At 42.6% G+C, this 27,956-nt stretch overlaps 1 protein-coding gene across 1 annotated transcript in view; it reads right to left on the bottom strand.

Annotated features, from left to right (window-relative positions):
* The window catches only part of CCDC6 (coiled-coil domain containing 6), a 112,696-nt gene that overhangs the window by 26,070 nt on the left and 58,670 nt on the right, over window positions 1-27,956 (bottom strand). Inside the window, exons 3-4 of the mRNA XM_086382445.1 lie at window positions 16,526-16,654; window positions 2,726-2,829 (exon numbers count right to left, since the gene is read on the bottom strand). Coding sequence (XP_086238571.1) covers window positions 2,726-2,829; window positions 16,526-16,654 — 233 coding nt within the window. The remainder of the gene's footprint in view (window positions 1-2,725; window positions 2,830-16,525; window positions 16,655-27,956) is intronic.

The raw sequence follows: 27,956 nt of genomic DNA, 5'->3' as shown, positions 1-27,956 counted from the left end.
TTTATAGACTTTAGTAAGTCTTAAAACACAAAGATGATCATTTTGCTATTAAAATCTCAGCCTTCCTAATGAAGTACGCTCTAGAGATATGTGATCAGTCATGGTACACAGCACACATCCTAAGCACTTCAGAAAATAATGGGGGAAGCAAGTTCAATAAGAAATTCTACCAGGACAGTAAGAGGGGAGTATAAAGATGGACCAACAGAAGGATAGTTCAGTTTAGCTGCTCGGACTCTTTGCGACCCCATGGACTGCGGCACGCCAGGCTTCCCTGTTCATCACCACTCCCAGAGCTTGCTCAAACTCATGTCCATCGAGTCAGTGATGCCATCCAACCATCTCATCCCCTGTCATCCCCTTCTCCTCCAACCTTCAATCTTTCCCAGCATCAGGGTCTTTTCCAATCAGTCAGTTCTTCCCATCAGGTGGCCAAAGTATTGGAGTTTCAGCTTCAGCATCAGTCCTTCCAGTGAATATTCAGGACTGACTTCCTTTATGATTGACTGGTTGGATGTCCTTGCGGTCCAAGGGACTCTTAAGGATCTTCTCCAACACCACAGTTCAAAAGCATCAATTCTTTGGTGCTCAGCTTTCTTCACAGTCCAACTCTCACATCCATACATGACTACTGGAAAAACCATAGCTTTGACTAGACGGACCTTTGTTGGCAAAGTAATGTCTCTGCTTTTTAATATGCTGTCTAGGTTGGTCATAGCTTTTCTTCCAATTCCAAGCAGTAAGTGTCTTTTAATTTCATGGCTGCAGTCACCATCTGCAGTGATTTTGGAGCCCCAAAAAATAAAGCCTCTCAGTGTTCCCATTGTTTTCCCATCTATTTGCCATGAAGTGATGGGACTGGATGCCATGATCTTAGTTTTTTGAATGTTGACTTTTAAGCCAACTTTTCCACTGTCCTGTTTCAACAAGAGACTCTTTAGTTCTTCACTTTCTGCCATAAGTGTAGTGTCATCTGCATATCTGAGGTTATTGATATTTCTCCCAGCAATCTTGATTCCAGCTTGTGCTTCTTTCAGCCTGGCATTTCGCATGATGGACTCTGCCCAGAAGTTAAATAAGCAGGGTGACAAAATACAGCCTTGACATATTCCTTTCCCGATTTGGAACCAGTCTGTTGTCCCATGTCCAGTTGTAACTGCTGCCTCTTGACCTGCACACAGATTTCTCAGGAGGCAGATCAGGTGGTCTGCTAGTCCCATCTCTTTAAGAATTTTCCACAGTTTGCTGTGATCCACACAGTCAAAGGCTTTGGCATAGTCAATAAAGCAGATGTTTTTCTGGAACTCTCTTGCTTTCTAATTTGATCTCTGGTTCCTCTGCCTTTTCCAAATCCAGCTTGAACATCTGGAAATTCATGGTTCACGTACTGTTGAAGCCTCACTTGGAGAATTTTGAGCATTACTTTGCTAGGGTGTGAGATGAATGCAACTGTGCAGTAGTTTGAGCATTCTTTGGCATTGCCTTTCTTTGGGATTGGAATGAAAACTGACATTTTCCAGTCCTGTGGTCTCTGCTGAGTTTCCCAAATTTGCTGGCGTATTAAGTACAGCACTTTAACAGTATCATCTTTTAGGATTTGAAAGAGCTCAGCTGGAATTCCATCACCTCCACTAGCTTTGTTCATAGTGATGCTTCCTAAGGCCTACTTGACTTCACACTCCAGGATGTCTGGCTCAAATGAGTGATCACACCATCATGGTTATCTGGGTCATGAAGATCTTTTTGTACAGTTCTTCTTTGTATTCTTGCCACCTCTTCTTAATATTTTCTGCTTCTGTTAGATCCATACCATTTGTGTTCTTTATTGTACCCATCTTTGCATGAAATGTTCCCTTGGTATCTCTAATTTTCTTGAAGAGGTCTCTAGTCTTTCCCAATCTATTGTTTCCCTCTATTCTTTGCACTGATCACTGAGGAAGGCTTTCTTATCTCTCCTTGCTATTTTTTGGAACTCTGCATTCAGATGTGTATATCTTTCCTTTTCTCCTTTGCCTTTCGCTTCTCTTCTTGTCTCAGCTATTTGTAAGGCCTCCTCAGACAACCGTTTTGCCCTTTTGCATTCCTTTTTCTTGGGGACGGTCTTGATCACTGCCTCCTGTACAATGTCATAAACCTCCGTCTATAGTTCTTCAGGCACTCTGTCTGTGAGATCTAATCCCCTGAATCTATTTGTCACTTCTACTGTATACTTGTCGGAGAAGGCAATGGCAAGCCACTCCAGTGCTCTTGCCTGAAGAATCCCATGGATGGAAGAGCCTGGTGGGTTGCAGTCCATGGGGTCGCTACAAGTTGGACGCGGCTGAGCGACTTCACTTTCACTTTTCACTTTCACACAGTGGAGAAGGCAATGGCAACCCACTCCAGTGTTCTTGCCTGGAGAATCCCGGGGACGGCGGAGCCTGGTGGGCTGCTGTCTGTGGGACTGCACAGAGTCAGACACGACTGAAGCGACTTAGCAGCAGCAACTGTGTAATTGTAAGGGATTTTATTTAGGTCATACCTGAATGGTCTAGTGGTTTCCCCTACTTTAGGAGGACAGGCTATCAACATTTTCCCCATTTGTCAAATTAAAACAGCGTGTGTCCACCAAGGCATTAAAATGTCCCATTGTTACTCCTTGGTCACATTCAGCATGGTCCCCCGACCCCACATCCAACACACACACATTTACAGACACTACACAGAACAGCAAGACTCAACACACCGCTTTTCAGCTTCAAGTTTATCCATCCTCTTCCAGAGACGGTTCACTAGTGCTTCTTGTTCTTGTTCCAAAGTATTTTCAAGGTCAATCTTCTCCCGTCTCAACTGGAGAAAAAGAAAGAAGTTTTACTGAGAATTGTAGGCCACTTAAACTTTGTTAATTAGATTTTTTGATTGGAACACTAGGATCCCTTTCCATGGAGAAAACTGCAAAGAAACGGTCAATTTTCTGGCACAGACACATTAAGTGCATTTAGTTCTTAAACTTTAATTGAGAAAACTGAGATACGTTCATTCTTTGATGTTAACACTTAATTGCTCTCTGGTAGGTCAATCACAGTGGTTGCTTCAGCAGTTACTCAAGACACATGGAAAGTCTTCCTTAAAGAGAGTTTGAGGAGCTTTGCTTGCCAGTTGTCTCAGGACATAAGCGGATTTGTCTCCCTAGTCCTGCATGCATTTCAACATTAAACCAGAAAGGTTATACTTCCATTTACAGAAATAACTCCAGCACTGAAGACAATTCTACCAAGTGGTTAATGGGTACATAGAAATGTGTCCTAAGATATAAAAACATGTGCGAAAAGGATAAACACCACATTCACAATACTGGTTACTTCTGGGGAGGTGGGGAAGAAGGAAAATGTGATTTAGGGGAAGGCAAACGGTTGTAGAGGGAACCCTACACTGCATTCTACTTCATAAAAAGAAGCAATTTGGGGAAGCAATTAATTTAATCTATTAACATAGAAAGTGAAAGTGTTAAGTCGCTCAGTCCTGACTCTTTGCGACCCCATGGACTATAGTCCTCTAGGCTCCTCTGTCCATGGGACTCTCCAAGCAAGAATATTGGAGTGTGTTGCCATTCCCTTCTCCAGGGGATCTTCCCAACCCAGGGATCGAACCCGGGTCTCCCGCATTGCAGGCAGATTCTTTACTGTCTGAGCCAACACAGAGCAACATGCAAACACTGAGACCAACAGCAGACACAGGTTAATAGGGATGTAGCGGAGAACGCGATGGCACCCCACTCCAGTACTCTTGCCTGGAAAATCCAATGGACGGAGGAGCCTGGTGGGCTGCAGTCCATGGGGTCGCCAAGAGTCAGACACGACTGAGCGACCTCACTTTCACTTTTCACTTTCATGCATTGGAGAAGGAAATGGCAACCTGCTCCAGTGTTCTTGCCTGGAGAATCCCAGGGACGGGGAAATCTGGTGGGCTCCCGTCTATGGAGTAGCACAGAGTCGGACATGACTGAAGCGACTTAGCAGAGAACTGGTTGGTGATGGACAGGGAGGCCTGGTGTGCTGTGATTCATGGGGTCTCGAAGAGTCGGACACGACTGAGCGACTGAACTGAATTGAACTGAGGAATCAGAAAGGTCTGCCCTCTGGGGACTCTTTTGGTTGGCCAAAAAGTTCATTCAGGTTTTTCCATTACAGCTTGTGAGAAACCCAAATGAACTTATTGGCCAGCCCAATATATTTTAGTAGTGGTGAAGACATTAAAAGAAACCATTTATATGTTTTAGTAGACAGTGAGAGAGATATGAAGAAAAAGAGGGCTGGTGATGGGGACAGAAAGTGCCATGATCAACAGAGTTCACAGCATCAAGAAGAAGGAAATGTGTGGTATCACTTTTGTATACTTGTCTATCTGCTTGGGATATTAAGTAATTTTAACAGAAATCATTTTTTAAAAAGGGGGCAATGTTATATTACCGCCCCCATGCTGTCTCTTCAACCAACTGGAATTTATCTTTTCAACTACTGACTTAACAGATTATTTTTGATTGCACAGCTACACACAGCTGTCCAGGTATTAATAGCAGACTTCACACTTCTTTAGCAGGTGAGAGGCAAGCTCCTCACTGAGCCTATGTAGACATAAAGTGAGACCCATTCCATGGACAAAATGCAGCCTTTTACAGCAACCAAAGCAGACATACCTTACTCTACCAGTCAATGAGCCAAGATCACACAGTCAACAGAAAACACAGCTTCACTGTATTTTCTTTGCATGGGCAAAGGGAGAGGAATCAGCCTAAGCTGGAAGCATCCTGTGTAGTGAAGCTGGGAGCTGGCTAATGCACAAAAGCTCCTCAAGATATTAAACAGCTCCTTTTCCCCACAAGGAGGAAAAACCCAGGAACACCTCACAGAACTCCTATGAATCTTTGTGACCCTCTGACCACATTTTGGGCCAAGGTTTGAAGTACTGATACAATTCACAGTCGTTTATTTAAAGAAACAAAATGCCAAGTCATTTACCCTTTAAGGACCCTATTGCCATGTTTAACTAAAACATGACAAGGGGTACTTGGTAGGTGAGAAAAAATTCAAGCAAGGCATCGTTTTGTAGTATAGATGCCTAGTAGAGAAACTAATGCCCAATGGCTTATTTTTAATTATGCACCATGCAAATCTATAACTCCAAAAAACAAAATCAAGACAAAGCTGTCTTTACCCACATATGACTGACTCGGCATGTGGTTTTGAGGGTGTCGCAAAGAGTCGGACACGACTGAGCAACTGAACTGAACTGAACTGAACCTGCCCTCAGGCTTCCTAGATGGCGCTAGTGGTAAAGAACCCACTTGCCAATGCAGGAGATGTTAAGAGATGCAGGTTTGATCCCTGGGTGGGGAAGATCCCCTGCAGGAGAGCATGGCAACCCACTCCACGTATTCTTGCCTGGAGAATCCCATGGACAGAGGAGCCTGGCGGGCTATGGTCTATAAGATCAGAGAGTTGGACATAACTGCAGCAACTTAGGATGCACGCACGCAACCTGCCCTCATCTATGAAATGAGAAGGCTGGCCTCAATGACATCTGAGGTCCCTTCCAGGGCCACCCATTCTATCATTCTCTGTCAATCTCAAGATGGCACTTGTCTCAGTCTGCGCTAGTTCCGTTGAGATTTTTAGAAACAAAAGCAGCAAAAGAAATCATCTAAATCCACTCTTTCATTTGAGAGTTGAGGAACCACTGATTCAGGGAAAGGAATGGGGATCAGTCACCATGGTGACCAGAGAAGCTGGGTCCCCTCTAACCAGCAAGTTCAGAGCATCTGGAGGGGCAAATAGGATTTGGGGTAAATTATCCAGTAATTCTTGGAAGTAGTGGAGCAGGGGGTACCTTAGTGAGTCCAAGAGTATGCAGGAGCAGATAAGAAAGCAGGAAAAACAGAAGTTGAACATGAATCTCAGCTCCTTTTTGGTACCAGTTAGTAGAGCTATGTGTGAGAGAGTGTGTGTGTCTGTTAAGTCACTTCAGTTGTGTCCCACTCTTTGCAAACCTATGGACTGCAGCCTGCCAGGCCCCTCTGTCCACGGGATTCTCCAGGCAAGAATACCGGAGTGGGTTGCTGCGTCCTCCTGCAGGGGATCTTCCCGACCGAGACTGAACCCACGTCTCTCATGTCTCCTGCACTGGCAGGCAGGTTCCTTACCACTAGTGCCGCCTGGGAGCCTGTTAGTAGAAACCAAGTTTCACCCTCTGGAGGCCTGGGTTCACGTGGGCAGTAGACTGATAGCTGGTTGCCACCTGAAGAACTTCAGAACCTCCCGAAGTTCTTTATCAGCGCTGCCCTTCCATCTCCTGTCCATCTAATCCACAGCCTATTTATTTATAGCCAAAGAGTACAAACCAGTACTGCTGTTTCAGACCTAAGTAGATTTTCAGTGCTTGCATTGCCGTGATATCAAACAACCCTCAAATCTGACAGTGTGTGTTAAACTGACAGGGTACTGAGTCAGAAATTCTTGCTGGAATGGAAACATCAGCTCAGTGCTGCATTCACTGCTTTTGCAATGCTGATCTCCATCTGTAACAGTCTTCCCTGTCTCCTTTTAAATTCAGTGTTCATGTCACAGGTACCCACTCTTCCATTACCAAACATCAAATTCTCAGGCAAACCCAAGCCCCTGCTGACTACACTGTCTATGAGCACGCAGCACCAGTGGATACAGCCGATTTGTAGAATATTCATTTGGAGGGCGGCTTTGTAATTAAGTCAGGTCAATGGACTGTCAGCCGAACTCCTTACTTGTCTTCAGTAGCTCTTCCTCCCATTGCAAGTTAATTAACATTGCACCAAGAGTTATTATGCTTCCCAAATAAATAACTTCTTTAATGGATAAACTTAGTGTATAAAAGTAGAGCTGGCTCATTTGAATTCACAGTCCTTCTCAGTGGACTGACACTCACCACCCAAAAAGCAAAAAAAGCAGGGGGCAGCCAAAAGACAGCTCCAACATTACCACACTTCTCTCTCAGGAGAGCATTTTCCCACTTAGAGAGAACCAGGATGCTCGCAGAGGTCAGGGAAGGAATACTTGGCAAAAAAGCCTGATGAGAATTGTAGCATGACCATGTGCTCAACTACAGAATTTTGAAAGGTTTTAGTGGATCATCTCAATCTACTTTGAAAAGTTTTAGTCTGACCACCAAATTACCATCATTCCTATGTGAAAATATATTTTGAACTCCAAACATTTGACTTAAAAACCCAATTTTGGAAGGCAGCCCATGACAACTGCCTGTTCTGTGTACACCAGAAATACACAGAGAAGGGAATTCCCTTGCGGTCTGGTGGTTAGGACTCCACTGTGTTGCTGAGGGCCCAGGTATGGTCCCTGGTCAGGGAACCGTGATCCTACATGCTGTGTAGTGTGGCCAAAAAAAAAAAAAAAGAACAGAAAAAATATATATACTGATAAAAAGACACAAAAAAATCACAAAGAATAGCAAGATAAATAGGGTTAGCCCTTGGGTTAAAGTATTAATAATATTGGTGGTAATTTATCATCCCATCTTTTCCTGCTCCCACACAATTTTTAAAAATATTTATGTGTTTTGGCTGTTTTGGGCTTCCTAGTTGCAGCTCACAGGCGTGGTTGCCTTATGGCACATTCCTTAGTTCCCCACCCAGGGATCGAATCCGCATCCCCTGTATTGGCAGGTAGATTCTTAACCACTGGACCCAGGGAAGTCCGCCCCACACAATTTTTTAATGAACATTTACTATGCTTATAACAAAAAATGGGAAGACAATATTACAAATTAACAATTTCCTAATTTAGGATATTAATTCACATACATAAAACACAGAATGAATTCATACACTCTGTTGCTGCTGCTGCTGCTGCTGCTGTGAAGTTGCTTCAGTCGTGTCTGACTCTATGCGACCCCATAGACGGCAGCCCACCAGGCTCCCCCGTCCCTGGGATTCTCCAGGCAAGAACACTGGAGTGGGTTGCCATTTCCTTCTCCAATGCATGAAAGTGAAAAGTGAAAGTGAAGTCGCTCAGTCGTGTCCGACTCTTAGTGATCCCATGGACTGCAGCCCACCAGGCTCCTCCATTCATGGGATTTTCCAGGCAAGAGTACTGGAGTGGGGCGCCATTGCCTTCTCCGTCATACACTCTAAGAGGAGAAATTATATTGAAGGCTCAGCTACTTATCTGGAAGACTGAGAATCTTCCAGACAGCCTTGAGTTACTAACCTTCTTTACCACAGCTTGTGCATCTGTATAAAAACTAGATTTGTTCTTTGAAATGGGTAGAACTTTAGGACAATAGTAATACCTTATTAATATTTAATATATGAAAAGTGACACTTTCATAGTTTACCAGCTCAATAAATTTTGCTTTTGTTCAGTGATAATGAAAAATCAAGGTCTTTTATGAAACAGATACACATATAATTAGTCATATTTATATGGTTTCCAGGCTTAAGTTTCCATCACTTTGACATCAGTGCAATATTATACAAATTTGCATAGTGGGTTCATAATTCTAGGGGACTCTTTTACCAAATAATCACCATCAGTGGAAAGCAAGCAGGTTTCAAAGTCTTGGGTATACAGGGTTTTTTTGCTACATCAAGAACACAGTGGAGAAATCCTCGGGAAAGAACACATACCACAGTGCATGCTGCAAATACACTGTCACATCAAGGGCTACCTTCAGCTCATCATCTAAAATAAGCCTCTATGAGAGACAAATATCATGTATCATGCGGAATTCAAAAAGGATACAAATCAACTTATTTACAAAAACAGACTCACAGACAGAGTAAACTTATCATTACTAAAGAGGGAAGGTTGGGGGAGGGATAAATTAGGAACTGGTGGGTAACACATAGATGCAGGATTTAGCCATTTGCCACACATGTTTAGCTAAGGAGAATACCTTTTCTAAGTTGCCCACCAAATTCTTGTACTTTTTTTTTTTTTTTTTAATGGACTTCGTGAAATGAACTTATGGTTGCCGGAGGGAAGGAACAGTTAGGGACTTTGGGAAGGTCATGCACACACTGCTATATTGAAGATGGATAACCAACAAAGACCCATTGTACAGCAATGGAACTCTGCTCAATGTCATGTGCCATCCTGGATGGGAGGAGGGCTTGGGGGAGAATGGACACATGTATATACATGGGTGACTCCCAAGTACCACAACAGTATTAATGGGCTATACCCAATCAAAATAAAAAGTTTAAAGTTATAAAGAACTGACTTCATCCATTCTAATTCCAAGCAACTAGAAAGTCTCAGTACAGTATCTCTGCATTCTATTACCCTTACAGTACGTAGCACACCCATGCCCTACAAGTTCACAGGCAACGGCTTTTCCACCAGTGCGTGACCAGGGACATACATGCTTGGATCATGGTGAGGTGCCTCTTTCTTTATAAAGAAAACTCATTTTTAATTTTGTCCCTGCCATCATCTGTTCAAACTGATGCACAAGGCAAATGTTATCTGGGTGCTTCAAAATAATACCTGACAAGATGGAACACAGTCTTGGTACTGAATTGAAACAAGGCCTAAGGAAGGACTTCTTTCATTTCATATCCTGCAGAGGGACTTAATCTGTGTCCCTGACAGAGCTCAACGTCTGCTCTCACAGGTGTGGAGGGGAGGCCCCTCAGCTGGCTTCATCACACTCTGACAGCTCCTCAATTACACATCAGCTGAAAAGAGAGCCTGCTGAAGCTCCTTGAGTACCACCTACCACTGCCCCTGGTTTGTTTACTACCAAGCCACAAACTCTCACTTATATTCCAGTATGCTCTGAGGCTTTTCTCCACCTCTCCCTGATAAGCAGTAGGTAGGGCTTTCCTGGTGGCTCAGACAGTAAAGAATCCACCTGCAATGTGGGAGACCTGGCTTCAATCCCTGGGTGGGGAAGATCCCCTGGAGGAGGGCATGGCAATCTATTCTAGTATACTTACCTGGAGAATCCCATGGACAGAAGAGCCTGGCAGGCTACAGTCCATAGGGTCACAAGATTCAGACATGACTGAATGACTAAGCAAAAACAGCACAGGATGTCTGTACTTGACCTTCAGGTGACCCACCCATCTTCAAAGATTTGCTACAAATCCCCATCAAGTTGACTTCAGGGTCTACTGTGACTATGTCTGGCTGTGTACCTTGTCTAAAATGTGAAGACACAGGTTGTAATATTTTACTTTACAAAATTAAAAGCAGGGCAGCAAATTATAATACACTATTATTCAGTTCAGTTGCTCAGTCACGTCGGACTCTTTGTCACGCCATGGACTACAGCATGCCAGGCCTCCATGTCCATCACCAACTCCCGGAGCTTGCTCAAATTCATGTTCATTGAGTTGGTGATGCCATCCAACCATCTCATCCTCTGTTGTCCCCTTCTCCTCCTGCCTTCAATCATTCCCAGCATCAGGTCTTTTCCAATCAGTCAGTTCTTTCCATCAAGTGGCCAAAGTTTCAGCTTCAGCATCAGTCTTTTCAATGAATATTCAGGACTGACTTCCTTTACGATTGACTGGATTGATCTCCTTGCAGTCCAAGGGACTCTCAAGGATCTTCTCCAACACCATAGTTCAAAAGCATCAATCCTTTGGAGCTTCGCTTTCTTTATAGTTCAACTCTCACATCCATATGTGGCTACTGGAAAAACCATAGCTTTGACTAGATGGACCTTTGTTAACAAAGTAATGTCTCTGCTTTTTAATATGCTGTCTAGGTTGGTCATAGCTTTTCTTCCAAGGAGCAAGCATCTTTTAATTTCATGGCTGCAGTCACTATCTGCAATGATTTTGGAGCCCCATAAATAAAGTCTCTTACTGTTTCCATTGTTTTCACATCTATTTGCCATGAAGTGATGGGACCGGATGCCATGATCTTGAATGTTGACTTTTAAGCCAACTTTTTCACTCTCCTCTTTCACTTTCATCAAGAGGCTCTTCAGTTCCTCTTCGCTTTCTGCCATAAGGGTGGTGTCATCTGCATATCCAAGGTTATTGATATTTCTCCCGGCAATCTTGATTCCAGCTTGTGCTTCATCCAGTCCAGCATTTCACTTGATGTACTCTGCACAGAAGTTAAATAAGCAGGGTGACAATATATAGCTTTGACGTACTCCTCTCCCAATTTGGAACCAGTCTGTTATTCCATCTCCAGTTCTAACTGTTGCTTCTTGACCTGCATACAGATTTCTCAGGAGGCAGATCAGGTGGTCTGGTATTCCCATCTCTTTAAGAACTTTCCAGTTTGCTGTGATCCACACAGTCAAAGCCTTTGGTGTAGTCAATAAAGCAGAAGCAGATGTTTTTCTGGAACACTCTTGCTGTTTTAATGATCCAATGGATGTTGACCATTTGATCTCTGGTTCCTCTGCCTTTTCTAAAACTAGCTTGAACATCTGGAAGTTCATGGTTCACATACTGTTGAAGCCTCACTTGGAGAATTTTGAGCATTATTGTGCTAGTGCATGAGATGAGTGCAACTATGTGGTAGTTTGAGCATTCTTTGGCATTGCCTTTCTTTGGAATTGAAATGAAAACTGACCTTTTCCAGTCCTGTGGCCACTGCTGAGCTTTCCAAATTTGCTGGCATGTTGAAAGCAGCACTTTAACAGCATCATCTTCCAGGATTTGAAAGAGCTCCGCTGGAATTCCATCAGCTCCACTAGCTTTGTTCATAGTGATGCTTCCTAAGGCCCACTTGACTTCACATTCCAGGATGTCTGGCTCTAGGTGAGTGATCACAGCATCATGATTATCTGGGTCATAAAGATCTTTTTTGTACAGTTCTTCTGTGTATTCTTGCCACCTCTTCTTAATATCTTCTGCTTCTGTTAGGTCCATACCATTTCTGTCCATTATTGTTCCCATCTTTGCATGAAATGTTCCCTTGGTATCTCTAATTTTACTATTGTTAGATGACACTTATTAGTGTTATTGCTAGTGTTAGACAACACTATATATTGTTAACAACACTATCCCTTGGTATTTCTAATTTTCTCTACTATTGTTAGACACATTATTATTAGTGTTATTACTAGTGTTAGACAACAGTGTGCATTGTTCACAACATTATTGTTGGAGGAAAAAGAAGACAAAGGTAAGGAAGATGATGATGAATATGAACAGCAGCTGTTGGGGGGGGACTATCGTCGAGGTGATGTTTTTCATGTTTCTACTTCCATGTTTAGGTTTTCCACATTTTCTGGAAAGCGCAATGGATTAGTCTTATAATTTAGAAAGTTTAAGACTTCCATAATTTGAGATGAGTCTGTGAAATCAAACTTCAAACATGCACAGGGGTCATTAAGTTTCCTCTGTGCACGCGTGTGCGCTAAGTAGCTTCAGTCGTGTCCGACTCTGCGACGCTATGGCCCACCAGGTTTCTGTGTTCATGGGACTCTCCAGGCAAGAATACTGGAGTGGTTTGCCATTCCCTTCTCCAAGGGATCTTCCCCACCCAGGGGTCGAACCTGCGTCTCCTGTATTGGCAGGCAGGTTCTTCACCCGGAAGGCCCCAAGTTTCCTCTCCTTAATGCAAATGAAGGCTCGTGCAACATGGTTGTTCTCTGAAGAGCTCCTGCAACACAGCCTGCCAGGGCAGCCGCCAGCATGAATGGAATTCTAACTAAACCCACTATGCCCAAATTACCCATGAACTGAGGAAATATCTTATTCCAACTTAAAAAAAAAAAAATCCACCAATCAAAGAAGCAGACCTGAACACAAGCCACTAGCCACTCAATTAGCTGCTAAGTCACAAGGACAACAGATGATCTGTGCAACTCACTAGAATTAGTCACTGCAGCCATTAAAAATAAGCAGCACCAGAATTGTATGTGGACTGCTTGTGACATCAGCTGGCTTGTATTACCCGCTGGACAAGTAAGGCAGAGAGGCAGTCTTATATTCTTAACTCAGAACCACTGTACTAGGAGCTAGAAAGCGACACTGTTCCTTTCTTATTTGTGAAACTTAAAATATGCTAAATGTTTCCTTATTACCTTTTTAAAAAGTGAACAAAAAAATAATGGACTTTGCTGATAGTCCAGTAGTTAAGAATCCACTTGCCAATGCAGGGGACGCAGGTTCAACCCATGGTTCGGGAAGATTCTACATGCCGTGGAGCAACTGATCCTGTGCACCACAACGACTGAGCCCAAATGCTGCAACGAGAAGAGCCACTGCGATGAGAAGCCTGCATACTGCGACTGCGCAGCCCCTGCTCCCCTCGACTAGAGAGCGCCTACGCAGCAAGAAGACCCAGTGCAGCCACAAACAGATACATAAAGAGAGCAAGAGCAACAAGAAATTTCGTGCTGAGGATTGAAATTCATTCTAAAGCCTTGCTTCTAGGATAAAGTTATATATGGTGATGGACACTGGGAGAAGTGGGTGTTGCCCCTGGAAGCTGGGGTCTTCTCAAACCTCTGCAGTCACCTGACGTTGGCTAGTGGCTGAAGGGAACCACTTGGGCACCTTCCAACTCTGAGGCCTGCAGGAGTCGTAGTACGGCTCCGTGGCTGCCTCTGCAAGACACGCACTTTAAAGGCAAGGGTATGCCCTCAAAGACACCACACGTGCAGACTGTCGAAACCCCGTCTCTTCCCCTGCCCAGTAACAAAGAAGAGGGATTCAACTTTACGTCTTCGCCATCTTCTCTGTGTTCTCAGCACCTCTATGCAGAACCTCTATCCACTGTTCACTGCGTAGCGTTCCCATTTCCGTCTCCTCACACTTCCTTGCTCCTGCAGCAAGGCTGGGCTTGGGTCTATCCAAGTCCATTACCCATGCCCTGAACCCACCCGACCCTACACTGCCTTCTGAAGTACAAATGACAGCTCTCCAGTAACCTGTCCAAATCCACACTTTATTTAAACTCTTCAACAAAGCCGTGCTAAGGCACCGGACCCAAAGGATAAATGCCTTCAAATAGCTTTTAGTTCTAAAAATGTGTTGTCAGAGAGAAGAGCAAAGGCATGACCACATATATATCCTCATATTGAGTAATATAACACCTGTCTTGGCTCTTCTTATAGTAACTTTAATATAGGATATATTATATTATACAGACTATGACATATATAGTAAATATTATAATACAGATGACAATCCCAAAAGATGGCCACAAGAGAGGGTCAGAGCATACCCATGGAAACACAGACGAGATTTGTTTCTACTGTAGAACAGAAACGTTCTCTCCAAACACAGACTAAAATTACTTGTAGCTAAACAAAATAGAGTGAAATCCCCAACATTTAATCATCCTTGACACACCCAAAAGAAAGGGGGCAATGTTTTATGATGATGTTACATTTCTCCATCTTAATTAAAACAAGGACTTGATGTAATGACCTCTAATGGGAAAACACTCTAAAAAAGAGTGGAGGTATGTGTAACTGATTCACTGTGCTGTATACCTGAAACACGACACTGTAAATCAACTATACTCCAATAAAAAAAATTTTAATTAAAAAAAAACACAGACTTGATATCCCACAAACACTTTCACTTTTTTTTCACTTCATCCCACATCTGAAGTTAAGTTTCCAGTTAAGGACTTTACAGTGTACACGCTCCATTGTGGAAATCCATTTCTTTAGTGTTGAGTCTTACAATGGACTAAATCATTAACTGGGAAGAAGGTATAACTTGTGCCTAGTTTTCAAAGCATTTAGTTACTGAAGTTTCCAATGAGCCTTAACACGGGGAAGCCATCCATCCTTTCTCCCTTCTCTTTCGGACTAGGCCACTACTCCACCTTGTGGCCACAGCTAAACTTTGGGGGTCAGGGTTCCAAAGTCTCCTCTGGGACCTAGGAGCAAATAAAAGGCAGAAGCTGCTTCCGTTACTGACAGCCATCACAGAGAAGGTGCCGACCAAGTAAAGTTCTCACAATGCCAACCAGGGTGAGGATTCCACTTGGCCACTTGGTTACATCTTGATTAACAATTACCAGTAACAAGTTTGTGGGACGTCAGGGGCTTACACAAGAATTTTCAAAACTAACGTGAATGGAACTGGCTACCATCTATCCTGGAAATTAAACGGAGAACTTCGGAACAAGATGTTTTTAAGCTGTGAGAGGTGGAGGAGTCTTCTAAATTTGGAAACTGCATCTGAATTCCAAAGAGGAATAGTAGGACTAGATTACTCTGGATTTTTGCAAAATAGCCAGCCCATGGAAATGGAACTTTTTTGTTCTTTAACCTAGAAGGAATGGAAAAAAAATTTCAAGAGCATTATCCAAAGTCTTGGAAATCACTGTAACGCATCCTTTGATATAGGTAGATAGAAGAATAATACAAAAACATAAAAGTCAGTTCAATTAGTATAAAACAAACTCACTTTCTCTTACACCTGATAATCCCACAAAGATTCAGTCTCATGTACAGTGATGAAATGAGAATGGTCCTGAGGGTGATTCAAAAACCAGTTAGCATGGACTAAGCTCCATGTATGAAAGATGCTAAAGTTGCGATAAATCAGACAACTTTGCACAGAAGCCTTGGCCAAATCATCAAAATGATAATTGGGATCCAAATCATGAAGAGCTAGAAAATGTCAATACACTGAATTTTACATGGAAGCCAGGTAGCAAGCAGTACATTATGCTTGATCTCTTCCAACTTCAGGAAAATAAATTAGTGTGGGAATACTAAATAAATTATGCTAATAAATGCTAAATAAATTAGCATTAGGGGAACTTGGGCCAGAGACAACAGGAACCTCTGCCTGGCACACCAGCCAGCAGGACGGATAATGGTGGGCCACGATTCTGGGTTGGCAGATAAGGACCAGCCTGGCCTCCTAAGGCAAATGTCTACCAAGGGCGACACACAGACGGACCGTTGCTTTCTACCTTTCACACCTTTCTAAGCTCGCCACTCCTGACTGGAGCTTGTGCTTCTCTTGTTTACACATGGAAATCTTGGACCCCCGCGAAGTTGATGAAGTTAATGCAAGGTCACAAAACGAATTAGTGGCTGAACCAGGATGAGTGACTGAATCTAGGACTCTATACCTGTATCAATAAATCTAGGTGGGAAAAGACAAGGTTCATACAAGGCTGCTAATAATTCAAAGACAAAAATGCTAATTGTTCTGAAGAACCCTTGAAAGAGAACTTTTTGCTCCACAGTCTCACTGTCTCAAGAACTTTCACAGAAGGGATCCTGTGGTTCAAAACATATTCTTCCCTCTTTTGCAAAAGGAACCTAACATTTCCGGCCTATAAATCAGTACATCACAACATATCTCTCGAAACCTTATTAGTTGTGGTTGAAAAGAACAAAAGAGCACGAGGGAGTAAGGATGTGCTCTGCAGAACTGTCAAGGCATGCTTCAGATAGAAGTCCCCACTGTGTGAAGACAAAGGTGAAAAATGTTTTTCACTGATATTCCACAGGACCTTTTAAAGTTTGAAAGAACAGTCAATATGAGAAAAAAAAAAAAAAGAACTATCCTAATTAAGGATACAGAGAGAGAACCATACATTTTTACCTGTTCTAAGGTAAGCTGTTTAGAAATGGTATCATTCTCCAGTTTTTTAATTTTCTTCATCAGTTTGTTGACCTGGAATTCCTGCTCCTGCTCAAGATGCTGTTCTAGTTCAGCTTTCTCATGCTGCAACTGGAAAATGAAAAAAAAAACACAGATGTGGAAATCAAGACACTCAAAAGCCATGATAATGCTGGTTCTAAAAGCTGGTTAAACCAAGTATAGGAGGTCATCATAAAACTTACCTTACTCATTTCTGCTCGTATATCCAAATGTACACCTAACAACCTGCTCCTGATTCTTCTAACTTATAACCAAAAATTATAGTGCATAATCAGAGGCACTTGTCTGTATGCATGTACACACATATGTGTGTGTGTGTATATATACACATATACATATGTGTGTATGTATATATATGTATATCAGAACATCAAACCATGATTAAATGCCTATTTAAATTCTGAAGAACATGTAAGTGGTTATCTCTGTAGGGAAGAACTGGGGATGAGGAAAGGAAGGAAACGTACTTTTCAGCACATATATAACCCTTGGAGACTTGAAAATTTTTATACCTTGGCCATAAAAATTATTTAAAAAATAGAAAATTTGCAACTGTCAGTTTTTATTAAATGAATTACAGTTTACCTGCATTCACGCAATTTACTTGCATTCATACAATGTATGTAGAGAGGGAAGAGAAGTTACAATCACCAAAAATACCTGGTAAAGTATTCTGAATGCTATTTACGAGTGTACTAGTAAGCATACTTGGCAAAAATCAGTACGAATAATTAACTTCTTGTAATGACACCAACCTCACACCTTCTACATTTTTTCTGAAAACCAAGAGGGAAAGCCTCTTATTTATGCAATTAAAAGATAAGGTTATGGTGCTATTACAAAAGAAATCTTAAAAAAAAATGTACTCCAAACTTCAAAAGAGAATAAAAGAAATTCAATGACACACAACTGGGGTTCTTATGAATCACTGTGCCTTATTTACAATGTTCTCAGTTGGGAGGGGCTGTTGATTCATAGTAGGGGTTAATAGGAATGAGCCACAGGGCCTGATTTTTCAGAACCATAGGCAAATTAAGCAAAAGCTATTAAAAACAATGAAGCACACAGTTTGATTTTGAGGTCTAAGATGACCACTGCTCCCTAATTCTACCTCCAAAACCATTTCTTCAGGCAGGTGCTGCATACCATGCTTGTGTTAGGCAAGCATGACAACCCCCATATCTACTGTGATAAAACAGGTTACCAGACCAAGGTAGTTCAGCTGGAACGTGGCAGAGCCTGGGGCCCAAACCATGCTCTAAACTCTAAACCAGAGTCCTCCTACCAGATCCTGAGCAAACCTGAGGGGCTGGCTGAACACTCTTCCGTCCGCAAGTGCCTAGTGCGGCCCTGGCGTTCGGAAGGTTAAATGGCTAAATACAGACGTGGATGTGCGCCCAGGGAAAGCTATGTCTCTTTGTGAACCCATAGAGGGTGCACTGGACAAAAGAGAGAGCTCAGTGGGCCTAAATACCCCAAAGGTTATACTTAATCATCTCCTCATTTGAAACAATTTCCATTGCTCTGAAAGTACCATGCTGCTGCTGCTGCTAAGTCGCTTCAGTCGTGTCTGACTCTGTGCGACCCCCTAGATGGCAGACCACCAGGCTCCCCCGTCCCTGGGATTCTCCAGGCAAGAACACTGGAGTGGGTTGCCATTTCCTTCCCCAATGCATGAAAGTGAAAAGTGAAAGTGAAGTCGCTCAGTCTTGTCCGACTCTTAGCGACCCCATGGACTGCAGCCCACCAGGCTCCTCCGTCCATGGGATTTTCCAGGCAAAAGTACTGGAGTGGGGTGCCATTGCCTTCTCCAGAAAGTACCATACTTGGTGTTTAAAAAGAAAACAAAATGTTCAAAATCTGACATTGTCTTTCAACATGGGAAACCTTGACTAAACAGATGCTGGGTTTCCTCCAACTGTTTTTTATATGCAACTCCAAAAGAGCTGGTCAACCTTGCAGGGACTCAGAAAGCAAGCAGATGTGAAGAGGTGCTTACAGTGACAAGTCTATTTTTAGCTAGCTCATTAAAATTCAGGTTCTGGAAGATCAAGCAGTAATTAAAAGAACTAAGAGGAATGGTCAGAGACTGAGAACAGTTCTCAGCATTTCAGACACAAAGACTCCCAATGGGACAGGCATCAGTTATGAGGGGAAAAAAGCAGAACAAGTACATCTTCATCTGACTCTTGCATTCTATAAAAATCACCTGTGTGGTGTGTCTTCCACCTGCACAGTAGAGGCAGAAGGGAGTGAAATCTATAGTTAAGACCTTATCTTTGCCCTAAAATAGTTTATGAATGCTAAGCTTAAATGATATCTACTGGTTTTAGAAAAATGAATTTCTGTCTTAAAACTTTTAAACTTTTTGCATAGTTTTCTTTAAATATTAGATGTGTTTTCCTCCAATATGTTTTTTTTTAAATATTGGCTGCACCATTCTCAGTTGTGGCATGCAGGATCTTTGCTGCATCATGCGTGACTTTTCACTGCACAAGGATTCTCTAGTTGTGGTGCACGGGCTCCATAGTTGTGGTACACGGGCTCCGGAGTTGTGGTACACGGGCTCCGGAGTTGTGGTACACGGGCTCAGGAGTTGTGGTACACGGGCTCCATAGTTGTGGTACACGGGCTTAGTTGCTCCACGGCATGTGGGATCTTAGTTCCCCGACCACGGATCAAACCTGCGTCCCCTGCATTGCAGGGTGGATTTTTAACCACTGGACTACCAGGGAAGTCTCTCCAATATGTTTTCAACTGCTGCCACTTTTATTTCAAAGAGCCTCCTTCTTCCCTTTTTTTTAGTGTTATTCTTGTGCTCTTAAGTAAATTAAAATAATAAAGAGAAATCGCTCAGTTGTGTCCATCTGTTTGCGACCCCATGGACCATAGCCTGCCAGTCTCCTCTGTCCATGGAATTCTCCAGGCAAGAATACTGGATGGAGTGGGTAGCCATTTCCTTCTCCAGGGGATCTTCCCAACCCAGGGATCAAACCTGAGTTTCCTGCATTGCAGGTGGATTCTTTACCATCTGAGCTGCCAGGGAAGCCCAAAACAATAAAGGATGCAATCTAATGTCAAAAAATCTCTCCCCCAACCCAGGCAGCAATTTGTCACAGAATATTAATCTGAGCAAAGGTAAGATTCTCATTGTCCTAGAGGAAAAGACTCATATACAGACAGATGGGCTGATACCGTCAGTAACTGATAAGGTATTTCCTTTAAGAACACTGATTCAGCTAGTAATGAAATCTATAAAAGCTCTCAATTTTAAAAGGCTTTTTCCTTTCAAGAGCTGTACCCAAAGGAAAATGTGATGGTGAAGCTGTTGTTACCAGAACTCAAGCGAGGTCCCTGGGTTATATGAACCGTTTGGAAAATATCAAGCCATCCTCAGATATAACTCAGCCAAACACTCACAGTTTTCAACATCCCCCAAAGACAGACCTGGAGCAAGCAGCTGTGCTGCCTGTTTTGCTCTGCCATCTCTCGGGTGACTGGCCATCTAGGGGCAGGGCACAGAGTTAGTGTTCCAAACAGAACACTGGACACAGAAAGTCTGGTTCTTCCCTGGAACCAAGAAACCACCAAGAAAAAGAGAAACACAGCAAGAAATACAAAACAACCCCCCAGAACAATCACGAGAAGAGAGTTAAGATGGGCAAGAAGAGAAGGCAGAGAAAGAGATAGAGAGGAATTAACAGCCACAGAGTTTTCCTCGTGACAATGAACCTGAGAAAATTTCAGAAATTATTTGTTTCAAACAGATACCATGTAAATTCAAGCTATTTGGCCCCAACAGGACTTGAACCAACACCCTGAATCCATCTATTTTATTTTAGTTTTTTTATTTGGCTGCGCCTCACGGCATACAGGATTTTAGTTCCCCAACCAAGGACAGAACCCACGCCCCATGGAGTGGAAGCATGAAGCCCTAACTACTGGACTGCCAGGGAATTCCCTCCACCTGCCTGTGTTAAAGCTGTAGTCCATGACACCATAAACAAAAACCATAAAAGGAAGACTGGTTTAGGTGACCCAGGACATATCAGAGATGATTTCCTGGTGGCTCAGTGGTAAAGAATCTGCCTTCAGTGGAGGAGACCCAGGTTGGATCCTTTGGTTGGGAAGATTCCCTGGAAAAGGGAGTGGCTACCCACTCCAGTATTCTTGCCTGAAGAATCCCATGGACAGAGGAGCCTGGTGGGCTATGGTCCATGGGGTCACAAAGAGTCAGACACAACTGAGTGACTAACACTTTCACTTTTACTTTTCAGGACCTATCAGAAAAACTAAACTCCAGGTTCATTTCTGAGTAGCATCTTCAAGATGGGTATAAAATTTAAGACATGATTTTAAATTTTTAATCAAAGGTCTAAACGTCGTAAGCAATTCTTAATCTTACTAATCAGGTCAGAGATCCTAAACTGGAACAAAAATCAAACTGAGAAGTAAACAGGCAAGTAAATTCTATTAATGTGCTTGGAAAAAAAAAAAACTCACTTGCTTGCCTTTAATATATCTAAAGTAAAATGCTTAGGTAGATTAAAATTTGTTGTCAGAATCAGCATTTCCTGTAAATATACTTACAAAGTCAATCTCACAGATTATGGAAGAGCTTTAGAACTCTTAACTGTGCAATATATTGTACCATTAACAACAAAAAAACCTTGTAGAATGGAAATTACGTAACTGACGATCCACAGCAGCACATTTACAATGGAATTAGGGTTATATAAATAAAGATCTGCTCCTTGGGATTCAGCATGAAATATATATTAAAATAAGTGAAAAAGCCATAAGCAAAAACACAACTACAAACCTGGAAAATTCTAAGCACTCAAATGTGAGCATTTTCTCATTGTATCTACTCACATATGAAATCCCAAAGCCAATTTCCAGCCCATTAAAAAACATGAGTATAGCATTAAGTTGATCTAACGACAGACTAGCCTTAAGCATCACGGAATTACCAATAATTGTTGTCTTTCTCATAATTTCCAAAGTTTTCTGGAGCCACTTTCAGTGAACCAGGCTTCTTATATCAGAGATTCCAAAACTCTTCACTGAATGGCTTTTATTCTGGGCAAAACCTTCTCCAGCAGGTACAGGCACCACTGCAGGCACACGTGAAGGTTGGCTGCTACGCCAGCCCACCCACCCAGCATGCAGCAGGTTTGCCAAATCCCAGGCTTGGCGAAGCGTGTTTGCAAGTCTGGGCCTGTTGTTAGTCCACCCAGAGCCAAGGGAGGCACGCCTTCTTGCCACCAGCCCCGGACTCAGCTTTTTCGATTCAACTCGAGGATAAACGCAAGATGCCCCCAGTTCTATTTACACCAGTCAATGCTAACCATTCTCTGTACAACCTGCAGTTTTGCAACCAACATCCCTCATTTATTGACAACTACCAAGAATTAGAGCCATCTGCACTAAGCCAAGTAAAGCCCACCATAGAACAGTGACTACATTAAATCACTGGATTGCCAAAAATAATTGTCATGTAGTTAACACAGTAAGCCCCCTACATGTGAACAAGTTTTGTTCCAAGGGTGTGTTCTTAAGTCCAATTTGACCAAGTAAGCCTAGGTACCTAACACAATCAGCTATATAGTGCTGCTTTTATCCTTGCTTCCAGACATCTTTGGCTTGAAATAAAGATACTGTACTCTATACAGAACTGTACAGCAAGTACACAAAAGCACGACCACTTGTAGAGGAAGCATGTGTGTGACAATGTACCCTAGACAAGAGAACTAACTCACGTGAATGGACAAGTGAACAAACATTCGCATCTTTTAAAGTCTGCAGCTTAAAGGTTCATGTGTAGGGGACTTACTGTTCCAAGTAGTTAACACAGGTTTTGAAAAAAAGAACTGTCTCTCACAATATTGAGTCTCTAAACCAATCTGAACAGCTCTGCTGAGCAGAAAGTCAACCTCCCACCTTCAATTCAGCGCATCACCACTAAACGCCTCCTGGGCCCAGACTTAAGCCCACCTCCTTCCCCCTTCTGTTACTGGCACTGTTATTCTCAGTCAATATCTCACATCTCATCAGTTACCAAGTGGCATTAAGTCAGCCCCCAGAACAGCTGTCCAACACGTCCTGCGCTTTCTGTGCTCCGGCTCAAGTCTTTTACTCCTCTTCACTGGGCCACCGCCAAAGCTCCTAATCGATACCCCAGGTCCAGTGTGTAGATCACGCTGAACTAAACTAGTAGGGTTTTCTCTTCATTCAACACCCTGCTCAAAACCTTATAATGGCTCCCTCATTCCTGCAGAGTAAGCCCAAACTCATCGCTACGATGTTCAAGTCCACCTTCAATCCAGTCCCCATGCAAGTTCCCCATACTTTCACACTCAGCCCCAGGGACAGCCTAAGGTTTGCACACACAAATGCCTTCAGGGTCCAGGCATCTGACAATGATGAATCTCAGCACAGAGAGTGGTGCTGGCAACTATGATTAAAGGCCAACCTTATGTCTTTTTCTAAAGACTCTTTTCCTAGAGGAAAAAACAACAACCCACATTTTAAAACCTGAAGGGACTGCCCTGGCAGTCCAGTGGTTAAGGCTGCACCTTCCAACGCAGGGGGTGTAGCTTTGGTCCCTAGTCAGGGAGCTAAAGACCACATGCCTCACGACCAAAAAACCAAAGCATAAACCAGAAGCAATATCGTAACAAACTTTTAAAACATCGTCCACATCAAAAAAATAAAAAAGAAACCCATCATCCTGGGCAAACATGTCCAGAGATCACTCTGGTCCAGGGGCTTCCAGACCCCATGTCCTGCTGGTCACCCACTAACAAGAGCCACTGCACCCCAAGCTCAGTCCTAATCATTCTGTATCCTCTGCCTAGAGTACCTGAAGCCGTTTCCTCCAAATTTCTGGAACTTTGGGACAGCTCCAAAGACGCCTCCCACAGCGCCTTCCCACACACGCTAAGCATCATGTACACTCCCCCTCCTTCAGGCTGGGATGAGCACGGTCTGCCTTAATTCAAAACCAAAGTTTTGTGTTCTCTGATTCATCCAAATGAAGCAAAAAAAAAAAAGGTTCACTCTTTTCCGACGGTATAGCTCTTCATGATTCCAGATTAAAGCGGGGGTGATTTATCTTTGTCCCCACCTTTAGCCAGCCCTGAGCTCTGACTTCTGAAACCCCAGCTCTACACAACTGCCAAAAGCACAATTCAGCTTCTTAGCTGTTCTGTTACAAATAAATAGCAAATGTGCTCACGAAAAAGGAAGCCTTGGGTGCTGGGCCTCCTCTCGATTTCCACCTTCCCCAGATCTCCCCCCAGCAGTTCTTCATGATCTTGTTAATCCTTCCACTTATCTTCAGTGAAGCTTGCCTGAATTAACTAATTGTGATTTTCAAAAAGGGAAAAAGTATACCTAACTTTTGCAAGGAAAAAAAATTGGTAGGCCCTTCCAGAATTTTTTGGATGTTATTTTCTTGTCAGCCTCCTCAAAACTGAGGACAAGCTCTCACCTGAGTGGAGGGCTCCAGTACATGAGGCTTCCTGCCCACTTAGAACACCTCAGGGGCTAAGTCTGACCTTCCTAGATTTGATTCCTAATAGCATCATGCTGCAGTACTCTTGCCTGGAAAATCCCATGGACAGATGAGCCTGGTAGGCTGCAGTCCATAGGGTCACACAGAGTCGGACACGACTGAAGCGACTTCAGCAGCAGCAGCAGCATGCTGCTTAAAATATTAACACCTTTGAAAAAAATCTAGTTAGGAGGAAGGTTTGAAAAAAAGATGCTCCATGAATAAGATAAAGGAATTCTTGAGGCTCTGGACTCAACCTGCAAAAAAAAAAAATCCATTTTGTAAAAATTAACCCTTTCTTCTTTGAGGAGTAGAGAATATTTAACCCAAAGAAAGAATGTACTCAAAGCTGAGACCTTATCATAAATTAAAAGGAAAAAAGAAAAAGGAAAGTAAAGATAATTAGTGTTAGGATATCTCTCTGTATTTTAAGGTAATTAATAACTGGGCTGACTGTAAACTTTTAAAAAAAAAAAATTACCCAAGAAATGCAGAACACTGCAACATTTCTAACTGCAAAGCTTTAAAATAATTTGCACAGCATTTCCAGCAATGGTTCAAGTCCATCTACAGTGCAGACAAGTCTTTCAATCTCCAAGATTCACCTTCACCTTTTCAACTAGAAATAACAATGCTTACTTACCCCTACCCTAGTGAGTAAAGCAACTTCTCACTCCAGCTTCATCTCAGTATTTTTCATTTCCTTCTCCTACTTTTACTTTCTACCTGCATTTCTCCATATTTTGTCAAAGAAGTCAACCTGAAAAGCTGCTAAGCCCTGACCCTTGCTCTTGTACTTTGGGGAATCCAGGCTGGCACATTAACTCCAGCCATAATGGTAACATACTACACACATTTTGGAAAAAAAAAAAACAAACCCTCAGTGATTTGTGAAGACTAAAAGAATTGCCTCAAGTTTATTGTATTTTCTAATCATAATGCAAATTACGTTGGACTGAGAGATTTCTGGCATGCTGCTACCAGGAAAATTCTGCCTTATAATTTGGCCTCTGGTGGTTGTGGCATTTAAAATGCAATAAACACATCCCAGAAGCCCTCTGCAGATGTATCGTGAACACAATGTATAAGCCCCCTGTTCCATGAAAAGAAACAAAGAACACACACAGCTGAGAGTCAGATAATGTGGAATGAAAAACAACAACGAGAACGACAAAAAAAAAAAAAAAAACCCACAACTCAACTTTGCCCCAAATGTTCTGTTAGCTATTAGGTGATAGCCAATTTTTCTGCTCAGCATTAATAGCCCTGAAAAACTAAAAGCCAAGAGGGCCACTGGTCGAGCCAGCTTAATGAAGAACATATTTCAAGGTCTCCCTGCCACAGGAGAACAAGTCTTCACCTGAATGGATTCGACAGCAGCATTCGCCTCGGTGCCTTTAAAATGAACTAAACAGGGTTTCATACATATTTATCACCCTGACATGTGATTCTGCTGCCTGAACAAACAAGATCACTGCACTGCCATCTTAGTGACTTGGAGAACTTGGAGTAAAAGAAGGCAGCCTCAGATTCTGGCGTACAGGCTTGAGAAGGGAATTAGGCATCTACGCTCACTCCTAGAGCCTGTAGACAAGCCTGCCCTCCACAGACACAGCCTTGAAGGGACTAAAGAAGAAAACCTGCCTCTGTTCAGATGCGAATGGAAGGAGAAACTACTACTCCAGGTTGAGGGGAGGGGAGAGAAGAGGTACAGGAAAGTAAGCCTTTGTCTAGCTCAATGGGCAGATTCAGGGACTTCTCGCAAGCCTTACTCTGTTTCATTCCTGTGTGAACACAGATGGGAGAATAATGCTATTACAGATCAGCCTTCTGAACGACTCAGCTCTGTATCACTTGGCAATGGCGGCTTCAGCAGCGGTTTTTGCCCACAACTTCCTTCCTTCCCTCCATATATCATCTTTCCACAGATGCTAGGAAACTGCAACTGCTGTAATTCCCGGAGGCGTTCTCACCTCAGGGACCAAGTCAATAATAGTAACAATAAGTCGTGCCACTTAACAAGAGATCCAGAAAACTTGTGTTCTTAAGTGCCTTCCGCCATCAATAAGAAAGATGTGTCTCCTCAGTAAGAGAATGAGTACAATCATTTCTATTATATTAATAGCTACAGTGGCATTGTTTTCTGAAGACTAGATCCAATTTCAAATATGACTCTACAGTACAAGACTACAAACTTATTTGTTATTTTAAGGTCTAAAATTTGAAAATTGGATTAGAGTGAAAACATTCAGAGCGATATATAATATTCAGTACTCCTATCTCAGTCCTGTTCCAGGCTTTTAAATAAAGAAAAAAAAAATATTCATTAACTTTTGGCAGCAGTATTGGTGGAGAAAAGTGTAGGCAACAATTGAACAGAGCTTCCCAAGAGCAGGAAGTGAACCTGATGCCTTGGGCTTACATAAAAGCAAGTGAGAAAATCCACAGGGGCTAAAATCACTATCCATCTCAGCAACAATAGGTCTTCCAGTTGGTATTGGTGACTGGTGCTTAACTGTTAGCCAGAGGAATTAGGGGGCTTTGTGTTTTTTTTTTTTTAAAGAGCGGCCATTGGAATGAATCGTATCACAGCTGACAAGACAGTTAAGCCAATCATAAGAGCATTTTGTTTATGCTAGCTCTAAATGAACAATCTGGGTAGTCCAGAATCTTCCTGACTTTGCAAGGGGCTCCACTGCACTGCAGTCTATGCGGTCCATGATAAACAGATGCAATTACGATAGTGAAACCGAGTAAGACCCTGCAGGACCACCCCGGGATAGACCTCCATCTTATCCCCGCCCCTGCCCCTCGTTTGTAGAAAAGCTTTAAATTTGCTCTTTGGTTACAAAGCAGATTTAATTAGAGAAGTGAGAAAATAGTCAAGCAAGACAAATAGCTAAGTCATACAACAAAGACAAAGACCTTTATTTTATTTCCTCCTCAGGGCTGTAAATAATATCCTGAGCCATGTCCTTGAGTTGTTGTGCAGATATTAAAACCCCCACTAGGTGGAAGAAGTTAGCTGCATGCTGACCACCAGTACACATAAATCCCAGACTGGTCGGAACCAGAAGACTGATGGCTGAGATTCCTGAAACATCACTATTTGCTCACCATCAACCCACCAGAGAACTGGGCATGAGCTGAACATGCACCCTGTGTCTCTCTCCCCTCAATGTCTTTCAAAACCCTTCCTGAAAAGCCATCGAGGAGCTCATGTCTTTTGAGCGCAAGCTGCCCATTCTCCTTGTTTGGTGCCCTGCAGTAAACACTGTACTTTCTTTCACCACAGCCCCGTCAGTGGGTCAGCTTTGCTGCACATCGGGCAAGCAGACCCCAGTCTACTTTGGTAACAACTGCAAGACTGTGAGCTCTCAAGCTCAGTGATACAGCTGGAGGTTTCAAAACATAAGGACAAAACAGGTATTTTTAACATTTTCTTCTTAGGAAGTAAGATATTTTTTAATTACAAAAGTAATGCGTGTTGCTTCTACAAACTGAGAAGGACAGGAGCACAAGAAAACTAACATCCCTAAGCTCAGCACCCAATTACAGCCAGCATTCCAGAGAATAGTCTTTTAGACTTTTTTTCCCCCTAGCATAGATATTAAGAATCAAATTCTGATGAAGAATTTGATCACAAAACATTCCTTATACATTTTAATTACAAATTATGATTAAGCAACAAACATCTCTTCAAGGCATTCAGGAGCTGAATTTAGTCCTAGTGTAGGCTTGGCATTAGACTAGAAGGCTCCTTTTTAGGACAGTTCTTACCAGTCAAGTCATCGATCCCATGGTCCAGGCTCA

The sequence above is a fragment of the Bos grunniens genome, chromosome 28, assembly GCF_055505025.1.
Source record: "Bos grunniens cultivar Pamir isolate PY7600 chromosome 28, Bosgru_T2T1.0, whole genome shotgun sequence".
Classification (NCBI taxonomy): domain Eukaryota; kingdom Metazoa; phylum Chordata; class Mammalia; order Artiodactyla; family Bovidae; genus Bos; species Bos grunniens.
The sequence above is the reverse complement of the archived record's forward strand: the minus strand, read 5'-3'. Positions and strand labels throughout refer to the sequence as shown.